This window comes from Rattus norvegicus, chromosome 7 (assembly GCF_021556685.1).
Source record: "Rattus norvegicus strain SHRSP/BbbUtx chromosome 7, alternate assembly SHRSP_T2T, whole genome shotgun sequence".
NCBI lineage: Eukaryota > Metazoa > Chordata > Mammalia > Rodentia > Muridae > Rattus > Rattus norvegicus.
The window spans coordinates 52,775,996-52,789,321 of record NC_141540.1 but is presented as its reverse complement, the minus strand read 5'-3'; the positions used below and the strand labels follow the sequence as shown (position 1 = coordinate 52,789,321).

The 13,326-nt window shown below is 37.3% G+C and overlaps 1 protein-coding gene across 2 annotated transcripts in view; it reads left to right on the top strand.

Annotated features, from left to right (window-relative positions):
* The window catches only part of Otogl (otogelin-like), a 162,782-nt gene extending 153,687 nt beyond the window's left edge, over positions 1-9,095 (top strand). For both annotated transcript variants that reach the window (XM_087559476.1, XM_087559475.1), the window contains exons 55-58: positions 1,241-1,360; positions 2,443-2,488; positions 6,070-6,149; positions 7,122-9,095. In XM_087559476.1, coding sequence (XP_087415602.1) covers positions 1,241-1,360; positions 2,443-2,488; positions 6,070-6,149; positions 7,122-7,322 — 447 coding nt within the window. In that variant the 3' untranslated portion in view covers positions 7,323-9,095. The remainder of the gene's footprint in view (positions 1-1,240; positions 1,361-2,442; positions 2,489-6,069; positions 6,150-7,121) is intronic.
* The last annotated feature ends 4,231 nt before the right edge of the window (positions 9,096-13,326 follow it).

Below are 13,326 nucleotides of genomic sequence, written 5' to 3'. Positions count from 1 at the left end.
TTTTAAGTTGCTTCCTAAGGTAATTTTTTTCCCATATCCTGTTCCTAAGGTAATTTTAATATGGACTTTCACATTTTTCCAGATATAAGAAATTAGTTTCAGGAAAGGATGGTATCTAGTAATTTATGAGAATAGTAGAAGTTAGTATTCTCCCGAAGCTGTTAAATTTTGTTTTTGATTTATTGGATATTATTATTTTATGAATTTATCATCGTTGTTTTTGTTGTTTTGAGACAGAGTCTCTCTGTGTAACAGCTCTGGGTATACTGTATTTGCTTTGTAGACCAGGCTGTCCTTGAACTCACAGAGCTATGACCTGTCTGTCTTCCAAGGGCTTGGACTAAAGTGTGCACCACTGTGCCTGGCAGAACTTAAAGATTGTTGACTGGGGTTCTTGGAAGATGTGCAGCTAATCATAAATTGAGATAGGACCTAGAGCAGTGCTTCTCAACCTTCCTAACGCTGCAACTCTTTAATGCAGTGCCTCATGTCGCGGTGCCCACTCCAACCATAAAACTATTTTGTTTCCACTTCCTAACTGTAATTTTACCACTATTAGGAGTCATAGCAACCCCCAGATTGAGAACCACCAACCTAGAGCAAAGAATGTGATTTGGTTTATCTTAATTTCTACCCTTCTACAAGAAATCTTCAAGAAAGAGTTTGACTGACTGTTAAATCATAAGTATAACCCAACATGCATTATAATGCAAATGATTTCTTTTAAACCTGGCAATGAGGGAGCAAAAGGAAATAAAGAAAATATGAAGTAAGGGGTATTGTGAGGGGGTGGTTTGTTGTTTTGTTACTAGAGATAAATACCGAAGGGTGACATTTGACATTGGATTGTTAGATGATCACTTAGTAGAAATAATTACCTATGTACTTCTTTCCTTCTGGGTGCTTTATTTCATATTAACATCTCATTTCCATTATGAAACCAAACACACACAAACATGTACTCTGAGTGTGTGTGTGTGTGTGTGTGTGTGTGTGTGCATGTATGTATGCAAGTATGTGTGCATGTGTGTGTGTAGATGTATGTATGTGTGCATGTGTGTGTGTGTTTAGTGTAATTTTGAAGTAAAATTGGGGACATTTTCAGATGGAATGCTAATGTTCTAAGAAGCTCTCTATCTCGTACTGGATTTGATGAAATCAAGATTTAATTAATTTAGAGATTCTAAGTAATGTAACAGATCTTAGCAAGTATCATAGTAACTTTCTCTTTTATTCTTAGGAGGGAAGCATTTGGAACCATAACTGCAGCACATACGAATGTGTTAATACTGAGGAGGGGGCAATGATTCTAAACTACAGCATGGTCTGCCCTCCTTTTAATGAAACTGAATGCAAACTGGTTTGTACTTTATCATATGTGGAAATTCTGCATTAACTGTTATCTAGGAAGTATGCATTAATATGTTTTCTGAGGTCCTACAGATGCTCCAGCTGATCTCTGTTATAGTTCTTCAGTTTGCTATTTTGAGTTCAAATTTGACTCCTTCAGAATAGATAATTTGCTGTCTCTAGGTCTTTACATGTATATTTAAGGGTAATTGAAAAGGCCTTTGGTGAGTAAATCCAGGCTCACTTTTAATATAGATAAAATGGTACTTAATTGAGTTTTTGTCTTTTTTCTCTTAGACACATTGATTTATCATGTCACTAATGCCTCCACAGCTAGTGACATTTACCTTGTTTCCCAGATACAGGCCACTGGAGGACTTGGTGTTTTCCTCAGATTCTATAGTTTTACTCCATTTTATTTTCTCAGAGCAAAATATATCAAGACAGATTTTTAAATTGTTATGATTTTATTTTAAAACAATCTCTTTCTAGTGTTAGTGTTAGTATTCATTGAATAGTGAATTTATGAGGTTTAATGAAGAATGGGAGCTATTCTGTTGTGTAGAAAAATAGCAGCGGCTCCCTGATTTTTCTTCTGTATTTATAGTCTTTGATAATGGCATCTAGCAAGCTCTCATGTGTACTAAAATTATATTTAAGTTCTGGAAAATGGGGTTTGTTTGAAAAATAAAAATTTCTCAAAGAAAAAGATAATCCTAACATTTATGATATTTAGAGATTTAATTCATCTAATTAATATAGTTTAAATTATTTTTGGAGTTGAAAATTAATGACAACTAGCTAGAATAACTTTCATTATTTTATTATCTGAAAAATATGTGGAGCATTGTAAAAGTATTCCTTTGGTAGCATTTTTTCCTACTTTTTGTATTAAGGAAGAGACAATTCAGCTTTTAACAAGATAATCTTGTTTGTAAGAAACTCTTATTAAGATTTGTTAACATTTAATTATTTTTCTGTAAAGACTTTGTGGTAGCTGATAAAATATTGTGAGAATTGGCTTTCAATTTCAAGTTGAGAGGAAATGAATAGACACTGTATGTTTTACCTTTTGCCTGTTTCTCTTCCTAGAATGAAGGCATTGTAAAGTTTTATAATGAAGGCTGTTGCAAGATCTGTAAGTGAAGCCGTAGTCCATGCAATGATAGATTACCTTTTGTGGGTTGTATGGTTGTGGTGTTCTTCTAACAGTTTGTTCCAAAGATATCCTTCATGAAGTCTGCTGCTTAAATGCTTTTGTGATGCGTGGTTGATATCCTGTAACCCTTTATACTGTGTGATGTACATAAACACTTTTATTTAGATAAATATTATTTCATTCTTGGATGTTTTGTTATTATGGCATTTTCTAAAAATCATAGCCTAAAATTTTCCTTAAAATTAAAATAATATCATGTGCATGGGTGTCTTGCCTGCATGTGTGTCTGAACACCACTTGTATGCAGGACCTTCTTGTAGAGTCAAAAAGAAGGGAGGGCATCAGATTCTGTGGAACTGGAGTGCTGAGAATCAAACCCCAAATCCTCTGGAAGAGCAGCCAGTCATCTTCACAGTTGAATCACATCTCCAGCTTCTGGTCTAGGATTTTAATAGGTTTGAATCTCAAGTTCACTATGGCCTACTTTGCTTGGAATATGTTCAACTACACAAAGTTAAGTAGATTATGATAAGGTGACACTAAGACACCAATGTGGACATTTAGGAGAGTAGAGTATTTTCAGACCTTTTGAACAAATCTATATGTCTGTATTTCTGGAAAATGCCAAGAGTGAATTATATTTTAATCCTATATTAGAAATGTTCATAGTAATTAGTTAAATACCTATAATATATTTTATAATTGTTTTTAATTACATTTATTTTGTGGTGATTTTGAATAATTAAAAGATTGAACTAGAATAGAGAACTATTTGTGCAACACACCATTCCTATTTTTGAAAATATCAACTTATATGAATATAAAATTAGGAGCTTTTAAAAATTACATGTGGAGACACTTATAATTTATCTAGAGGTAAAGCACCTCTAGGTAAATTCCTCTTTGGGGGGAATTATAATTTGGGTTATTGATGTCATGACAGACAGATGGGTTGTCAGATATATGCTGAAGTGATTCTCAGATGAGATTTCTAAGAATCCTAATGGACTGAATCCCATGAGTATATACATACAGAGTATTATTTGATACAAAAGTCCTCCACAATAAATTCTGGAATTAATCTGATTTTCAGCTCAAAGAAGTTAAACAACCTTTTAGTTCCATTGTGTATGAGCCCAACATTAAGTCATATATAAGACTTCCCCTCTTCCAAAAAAAAAAAAAAAGAAAAGGAAATGTTTATTATTTACAACTTGTCAATTTTTCTGTGTTGCTTTCTAGGTCTACTGTAACACATAATCTCACAAATCAAATCACATAATAAACATTCGGAATGTATTGTCTCACAGATCTGGAATTCCCAAACTGAGGTGTTGATGAGCCGCTCTCTAATGAGTTCAGTGAGGGAAGAGTCTCTGTCCTTGACTTATAGATATTGTCTTCACATTTATATCGTATTTCCATTTGTGTTTGTGTTTGTGTGTGTGTGTGTGTGTGTGTGTGTGTGTGTGTGTGTGCGTTTCTCCAAACTTCCTCTTTTATAAGGACTGGTCATATTGTATTATAATCTACATTTTTATCTCTGATTGCCTTGGTAAAGCTTCTACAGCTCTACTGAACACAGAAGATTTGAGGGACACAATTCAATTGACAAGAAATATACTTGGTCTTGGGAATACAGTAACATACATTTTAGCTACAAGAATCTGATGAAACCATCCAATGACATTTTACTCTTTGTTGAAAGTGAACAATTTTGTATTCAGTAATCTCTGAATGCCATGTGAGCTGATGTTTTTTGATTATGTATTGTATCAAGAGGACAAGAATTAAGTTTAGCTGTAGAATCTTAAAGGCTTGTATTTATATATTCTTACTTATTCCCTTGACAGCTTTGGAGTCTAAATGCTCCTTTAGATACAAGAGAGAGGCACAGTCATAATCAAAGCCAAGGCTATTGTAATTGTTTCCATAATACCAAACCAGGATAGTTTATAGACAAGTTAGTGTGTTTATTTTTGAGGGGAGACAGGAAAAGAAATATGGGTGGCTAAACTGATATAGGATAAACTAGTATTCCTCAGCCTGTTTTGACATGGCCACATGCAGTCCTTGGAGGACGGGGTAGCTTCCAGAATTCATTAGGAAATCAAGTAGAATCAAGAGCAAGAGATCCCATTAAACAATAATAGATATAGGCCAGCATAGCTCATCTCTGCCAAGCTTTTTGCACTGGAGAACAATGGCCAGCTTAGTTCTGCGTTAAGAAATGTGAGGTAACTTATGAATTGGCATTAGAGAGTCTTTGTCAAAGGTTAGGATTCTAAATGACCAGGTTGTGTCGTAGAGATTGTGGAGTTTGGATACTGTCACGTGTGCTGTGATAAAGAAAATATACTACAAAGAAATCTGTGAGGAATACATAGGAAATATTTCTAGGAACAAAATATTCAACTAACCAATAATGAATAATATTGTCCCAGATACTTATTGAATTAGTTTTTCTTTGACAAGAGCAGTTTTATTTCAGTCAGTCTTAGCTACCCAGCTCTCCTCAAATCAAAGTAGCTTAATTTTAACTGTTGGAATTTCATGTCAGCCTGCATTCTAAGACTCTCATGGGTAAAGTCATATGAAAATTGATACTGTGATTCTACCATTCCATATGCAGAACAGAATGAGTCAGTGATTTCCCTAAAGTGACAAAGCAAGTCAGTGGCAGAGTGAGATAAGAATCCTGGCCTTTGGTGTCCTGATTCACACTTAACTATCAAACATTTGTTAAGTATACATTCCTGGGTATATCATAATGTAATACTCAGTTGCATATTGGTACATGCAACTGTGTCATGAATGATTATAAGGTTTTTTTTTTAAATTTGAAATTAAAGAGGACATTTCAAAGCCAGAGAATAAATTATGAATCATTCATGTGTTACAATAATGCAGACAAGTAATTAAATTTTACCACTTAGCATATTAATGAATACTTACAAAATGAGTTTCAGTTTTATTTAAAAATTGTGTGTTAATCAGTTATTTCTACACATTACATATTTACATGTATTTAAATCTAAAAATTCATTATTCCACATTTGTAACACTTTTGACTAATGATAATGATTATTCTAAGATTACGAGGCCAAAAGTGAAGATAATTATGAATTTAGATAGTATAAGCTACAGGGAGGGAGAAAATAGATATTGGATATGTAACATCTAAGAGTAGAGTTTGAAAAACAATTTCATACTGACTATATGTTTTAAATAAATACATCTTTTTGCAATCTAATTCCATTTATATTTAAATTAAGGAAGCATTTTGCATGAAATTTCAATATTTATTATTATTTTAAACCATGTGCTGCTATATGTATACGTATATGTGTGCGCATGTTCATATGAGTGTGGTCCATGGAGAGGGGCCAGGGTTCCAGTGCCTCCTGGAACTGGAGTTAGAGGGTCGTGTGCCTTCTGATATGGATGCTGGGAACTCCGTTTCCCTGGAATAGCAGCATGGGCTCTTAACAATTTAACCCTCTTTCCACCCCTTACAAGGGCTTTTTTGACGAATAAATACATTTTCTTTTCTTTTCCAGGCAAACGAGAAGAAAGAATATGCCAGAAACTGATCATTAAATCGATCATAAAGAAACAGGACTGTGTAAGCCAGAGCTCTGTAAGTAGAAGAATAGCTGTGGTTACATAAAGCACATGCGTGTTTCTGGAACTCGGTGGGTCACTGACGTGGTACTGACAAGTGAGCTCTAAATAAAATGACATACAATATTTAACTTTCAGAGTGTTCCTGCACTCTAATATTAAAATATTGTATTTCTGAATTATAAATTACTCTTCGCATAAACAATCAATTGTTCTAAATGATGATTGCAATCTGGAGAGATAGGTACTCGATCTACATGTCTTCGACTATATTTTGTATTTAACATTGTGATTTTGCCCAGGGAATGTTTACTGAGTTATTAATTTACTCCATTTAGAATGGCACATTCAATTCTATGCTGTACGTGCACCACAACACGATACCAGTGACAATAGAATTATTGGACTAGGATTAAGTTATTCCATGTATCTATTCAGTTTTGCATGTGCAAGCCATTCTTTGAATTATGTAAGCATTGCTTCTCGGCCTTTTGGCTAAGATCAAGTGAGTTATGTAAGCATTGCTTTATTCAGTACAACTGTGTAACATCCTTCGGTGTAGGTATGAATCATGTTCTAATGTAACATTTCCATAATCTTTTTTCCATCTTTATTAAATTGGGTATCTCTTATTTACATTTCAAATGTTATTCCCTTTCCTGGTTTCCATGCCAACATCCCCCAACCCCTCCCCCCCCTAGATGGGTGTTCCCCTCCCCATCCTCCCCCCATTGCCACCCTCCCCCCAAGAATACTGTTCACTGGGGGTCCAGTCTTGGCAGGACGAAGGACTTCCCCTTCCACTGGTGCCCTTACTAGGCTATTCATTGCTACCTATGCAATTGGAGCCTATAATCTTTTATACACATAGAAGATTGGGGAATGAAATCATTAAAAATACAAGCTCTGACTGACCCTGTGAAAGAATAAAGAATCGCCAGTATTGGCTGAATTTGCAGATCTCTTTTCCCATCACCTATCCTTGCAGATTAGTGTGGCATCTTGTGATGGAAAATGCCCATCAGCTACCATATATAACATCAACGTCGAAAGTCACCTGAGGTTCTGCAAGTGCTGTCGTGAAAATGGAGTGCGGAACCTGACGGTGCCGCTGCACTGCTCGGGAAATGGCACTGAGGTTATGTACACCCTCCAGGAGCCTATAGACTGCACGTGCCAGTGGAATTGAGCTCTTGCGTTTGAAGAATGCTAGGCAACAGAGTCCTGTCAAGCAACACTGTCTTTCCTCACTGTTACTTAGGCTCATGGCGGACTTCTACTCTCTAATGTGTCTTTACCACTGTTGGGATTTGACAACCTAACAGTGGGTTCAAGATGTGTGTAGTCTTAATGGAAAAAAATAGATCTGTTGTTTTGTTTTAGCGAGTTAAATTATTCCAAGTTCTTTAACTGAAATGCTGTCACCTTTCAAATTGTAGGGTAGGACAAATTAAAGTATTGCTGTAAAATAGAAGACTGTGATGCAGAATGCCTTCCATTGTGGTCCCTTGTTCTGCTGTTGATTTTTTGTTTTTGTTTGTTTGTTTTGATTTGCAAAGTCTTCCAATGCTGTCCAAACTGAGGTAGACTTTCATTTCTTTTCTAGACTTACCAATGCGATTAGTTGTAGTTGTGATTCACTGAGAGATAACCATTGAATTGTAGGATGTTGGCTTAGTTAACACCTCAACAAATATTAGGGATGCTGCTGTAGATTCCTCTCGGTTTTTTTTTGTTTGTTTGTTTGTTTTGTTTTTTTTTTAACCTGTGACAGCACCATAACATTTCTGAGACGTCTACAATGTAGCGACAATGTGGAGGGTTTATGTTAGGAACTGGACTCCTTTCTGGGTATTTTTGGTTCTGATTTCATGATCTTTTATTGTAAAGGATATAGGAAGGTGATTTTAAAAAGTCACAGAATCTTCCATTATTCAAAAGTACTGGATAGGATCAAAAAGTTTTAAAGACCAATATCCTTTTAGAATGCCATGCATACAATAGTAGTTATTTCAATAATAGAAAAAGAAAAGCATGGTGTCATTCATTATATAGAGGAAAACCTGGAGCTATATTTTTATACCATTAAAATTATTAATTATATTGCTACTATTTAACATTTACTTTAGTTAACATTTATCACTGGGGACTGTTTCTAAATATATCATTACACCAAGAAACCTGAGAGCTATTTTGCCATTAAAGCTGCTGCTTTGTCAGTGAAGGGATCTACAGTTATCCGAACATCCTCATAATGTTAGGATGGAATGCTGCTCTTTGAAACTTCAGCAAACCATCGACATTAGCAGATGATTTGCTCTGAGATCTTTGCAAACTTCCAAATTCTCTCTACCAGAGAGTATATAATTACTTGAGTTTCTTCTGTAGTAAAAAGAGAATGTCTTAGTGTGGTTGTGAGTGACAGTGAAATTCAATGTCAATAAAAGGACATTAACATTTCAAAAGTCAGTGCTTGGTTGGGGCTTAATAGGCTGGGGCTATGTGGCTTGTTTTCAAACATTAATGTTTCCATTTCAAAATCATGCCTCTAAGATACTGCAGTTATGAGGCGCTTGGACCTCCATGCTTGCGTAACAGTGGGTAAAAGTATTATCTGGAACATCCCAATGTCTGCTGTAAATGAAAATGATTTACATTGCTTGTTTTAATATCAGTGTTTTCTTTAGATATAAACATTTCTGTATCTGTTATTATTAGCATATAGACCAAGTTGAACATTTGGTCTAAATACATTAACATTTTACATAAAAACTTTATGTGTCTCAAACAGAAATTTGTAATATATACTATCTATTACTTTCCTTTGAATTCCGCCCTCTGTTAAATGAGTATCTACTATTAAATATTAAATGATCTGTAAGCCTATTTGTGGTGAGAAGAGAAATATTCTTCTGTTATCATATAAACAACAAACAAAATAAAGACTTGTTGAAGCTCTGTGATGTGGTTGGTGCTGTTCAAAACAGGGAAGACAGAGGCAAAAACAAGCCAGACACAATTTTTGCTTCTGTGAAACTTGGAGTTCAAGAAGAAAGCAGTCCTTAACTAGTTATATATGTGAAAGAAATCTCGATGAAGGTCTGAAAATTTATAGGAATACAGTGTAAAGTATCTCTCAAGTTTTCAGAAGGGCAAAGACAGACTTTCAGTGATGGTTGCTTGGACACATACATGTTTTGCAACTTACTTTTAATAAGGACCACCTCCCAGCAGAGGCCGTGGAAGAGAAAAGTTGGTAGGATCTGGGGGAAGTGGACTGCCCAGCAGTACCTCTTTGGGGGGGGGAGTTCTATTTTTTGAGCAGCAGCTGTTGGAACAGTTGAACAGTCACTCAAACGAAAATTTATTTGGGCTTTTATAGCCACTGACACCAAAATAAACTGCAAACGAACCCATAGTTTCTATGTGGCATAAACCAATAGAAGTTCTAACAGAAAAATGGGGCAGAAATTAATTGTTGTCTTGTACTGGGGGGGGATTATTCTAAGTTTGACTTAATAGACAGCAGCCTCCACACAAAGATGCATAAGTTTAATAAGAAAATTTGACACAAGGAAAATCTGCACAAAAATAAGGAATGTCGGAAGAAAACTGTGAAGGTAGAATGGTGATATGTCACAAACAGAACTGACAGCCCTGAAAGCAAAGAGCGCCTCATAAACCAGGTGAGAAATGAAGGCCAGAAAAAAGGGTGCCACATGCAGATTGCTTGGAGAGGAATGAAAAATAGGGTGGACTCTAAAATGAATGCTAAAATAGGATCATTCTCATCGAGCTAGTAAATATTAAGATAATCATACTTTGTAAAATTAAAAAAGACTGTGAGATGATAAATTTCTCTTATGTTATTGCTGTTGATTAAAAACTATAAACTTCCTATGGAAGATCTAGGAACATAAATCAATATTAAAGGGGAGGACCGTTTGGGTTTGACCATCCTACGCAGGAAATACATCCTAGAAAATACATCCATGCAAACACAAAATGGCGTGTGCCCAAGGCTAGCAACTTTAATTAGCATACTTTGTAATCACACCAGGAAGAATGGAATAAGTTGTATAAGTCTGCTGGGTATAATGTTGTGACTGTGGATGAAACAGATGAATATATTCATGTGAGCCAATCTCTAGAATTTAGTTGGGTTATAGAAGTCGAAACTCAGGACCTCACGGTTATATGGAAAACTCTTCACTCACAGAACCATTTCTTCAGCTGAGGGTAGTCTTTATATCTCATTATCAAATTCTTACTAAAATACACATAACTTACACATAACTTACTTATGGAATGCAGTAGGATACTTTAACATATGGATAAAGTGATGTAATAATAAAATCGAGGGCACTTTTTCCTCTCAAATAGTTATCATTTCTTTCTGTAAAGAACTTTCCGACTGTATAGTGACTTTGAAATAGATTATCAGCTGTTGTAAATCGTTGCTAACCTGCTGTGCTGTAGAACACTAGGGTTCTGTCTCCTGTTCAGCCGTAGTCGGGTGCTTGTTATTAGTCTTTCCATCCTCTTTCCCATCTATCTTTCTGAGCTTCTAGCGTCACTGTTTCTCCCTCCCTCCTTCCATGAGATCAGTGGTTTTTGCTGCCAGAGATGAGTGACAGTGTTTGGTACTAGTCTCTGTTTCCGACTTTATTTAATTGACTAGGATGATAAATTCTATGCCGATAAGTTCTGTAAAGGGAAGTGAGATGGCGTGATGATAAGCACACAGCAAAATCTAATGTGGACTGGGTGGAGAGTAAAGGGGACGGTCTGAAACGCACGGGCCGAGTTAGGCATCAAGTGATCCAATGTTTCTAAACAATGTGTGCAGTGCACCAAAGACCTTGGTGAGAAGTGAGCCTGTCTGGGAATCTAATTCCTATGAACGTTCTTTTTCAGGATTTTGAGGATTTTGAGGGTATAAGATGTGGTGGGTTAAATAGGCTGGGAAGTCGAATAGGAAGGGTTTGGTAAAATAGATTAGGAGGAAAATGGTAAAGGGCACACAGAGAATGTTTTACAGTTTAAGACGTGTTTTAGAGATAAAGTCTAAATGATGAGGTTATCACTGTGGTGCAGAGTTGTGAGGCTTTCTCTGCAACTGATGATTAAAGAGGTGGATGGATGGATGGAGGGATTTGCTGGGTGGGTAAGGAAGACGTTGAGAATTCAGTTTCCACCCTGCTGCCTGGTCTATGAAACAACTGCATGAAATTATTAGTGTGTGCTCATATCCATTGGTCTAGTGTCAAGAAGAGAGATTCCTCATAGGAGTTGTTAGCGAACTGTATAAAAGTACCCTGGAACTATTAATGATACTCTGATGTGCTTGCAGAGCAAGGCTGTCCTCTGTGCGGCTCCGCCCAGCAGCTAATGAAAAGAGATGCAGAGACACACAGCCAAACATCAAATAGAGCGTGGTGATTCTTGTGGAAGTCGGGGGGAAAGAATTGAAGAACCAGAAGGGGACAGGAACTCCATAGGAAAATCAAGAGTCAACTGATCTAGGTCCTTTGGGACTCTCAGAGACTGGACCACCAAAGAGGTAGAATGGGCTGGACCTAGGCCCCTTCACATATGTAGCAGTGTACAGCTTGGTCTTCATGTGAATCACCCAACAACTGAAATGGGAACTTTCTGTGAATCTGTGGATCCTGTTCCCCTAACTGGGCCTCCTTGTCTGGTTTGAGAAGGAGGGGATGTGCCCAGTGCTGTAGTGACTTGATGTGCCAGGAGTGTGTGTGTCAGGGGGTGGGAATGGGAAGGTGGAGGGTAACACCCAGGGGTATTCCCCTTTTCAGAGGATAAAAGGAGGGTAATAGAGGAGGATCTGGGGGGTATTAGGAGGAGAAGGAGGCTGATCTTGGGACAGAGTGAATAAGGCAAGAATATAGAGAAAGGGAAACAGGGCCTGCAGTTAAGTAGAAAGACCTCTGCCACTAAGGTGTCATATAAAAACAGCAAGGAAGGAGGCCAAGAAAGAATGGTAAGGGGCTAAAGCTGGAAAAATAATGGGGAGGTCACAGAAGTCCAAAGAATGCAAAAGACTGGAGTTACCTGTTCAATGTTAATGGGGAAACCAATTTATAGGAGAAAAGCTCTGTTGTTACTACTATTACTACTGTTGCTGCTGCTACTGCTATTGCTACTACTACTACTACTTCTACAAGCCATCTTGAAGAGTCAGAAAAGCGATTGACAGGCAGTGAATTCTCAATGTGCTCAAGCCAGCCGCTGGGCTGCTGGGCCGCTGATCACATTCATCCTTCTACATCTAGCAGCACTGGGCACTCTTGGGCCTCAGTACTGACCTTTCTACCCAGCTGCTAAGGTCAGAAACCTCAGAGAGTCCGCATGGTGTGCCTAGGCCCAGGCATTGGTTTTTCACCTGTCTGTGAGCACCAAGGCTTTCTGTGGTGTTTGTTTGTTTGTTTGTTACAAGAAGATGGACTCCTTCCCTCCTCTGTGCCTCCCGAGAAACTCTGGGTTTCTTACTTTTGGGCATTTGTTGACCTCCATAGAAGCACAGCCCATCCCGAGTGGCCCAGAACACTAGGTAAAGAAACTGGCAAGGAGGGGGGTTTCACTTCCTGTGAGGTGAGCTGTGCATGACAGGTGAAGAACTAGCAGGGAACTTGCTGCTTCTGCTCTTGCCCTTATGGGGCAGGGCTTCCCTGGTGGGCATGTCTTGCTATCTAGCAATGGCTGGTTCTTAGTTCATATCTCACCTGTTTCACCTTACGTCTCTCAATCCAGCTCCTTCCAGAGTCTTCCAGTGTACACATACATTTTACATTTACCCCCTGGTGATCAAAGAACTAGGATAAGATACAATTTTTTAAAAATTAAATCAAAAAAGAATTTTAACTATTTCCTGTGCCATTTTGGGAGGAAGAATGGGACTCAAATCCTCGTGCCCTGTTCCTATAAATTATACGTTTTGATCTTTTGTTTATGTTTTGTCTTTCTCCCTGTCTTATCTCATCTTGATGAAGGTTTTATTTTTTAAAAAAATGTTCAAAATCTGAGAAACCTATTTTTGGGTCTGTGGTGCTGCACACTGGAAAAGCCTAGTCCGGAGGATCATGACCAGCGCTACATCTCAGGTTCAAGGTCAGCCTGAACTATCTGGTAAGAGTACACATGGAGGACCCGTGGCTCCAGCTGCATGTGTA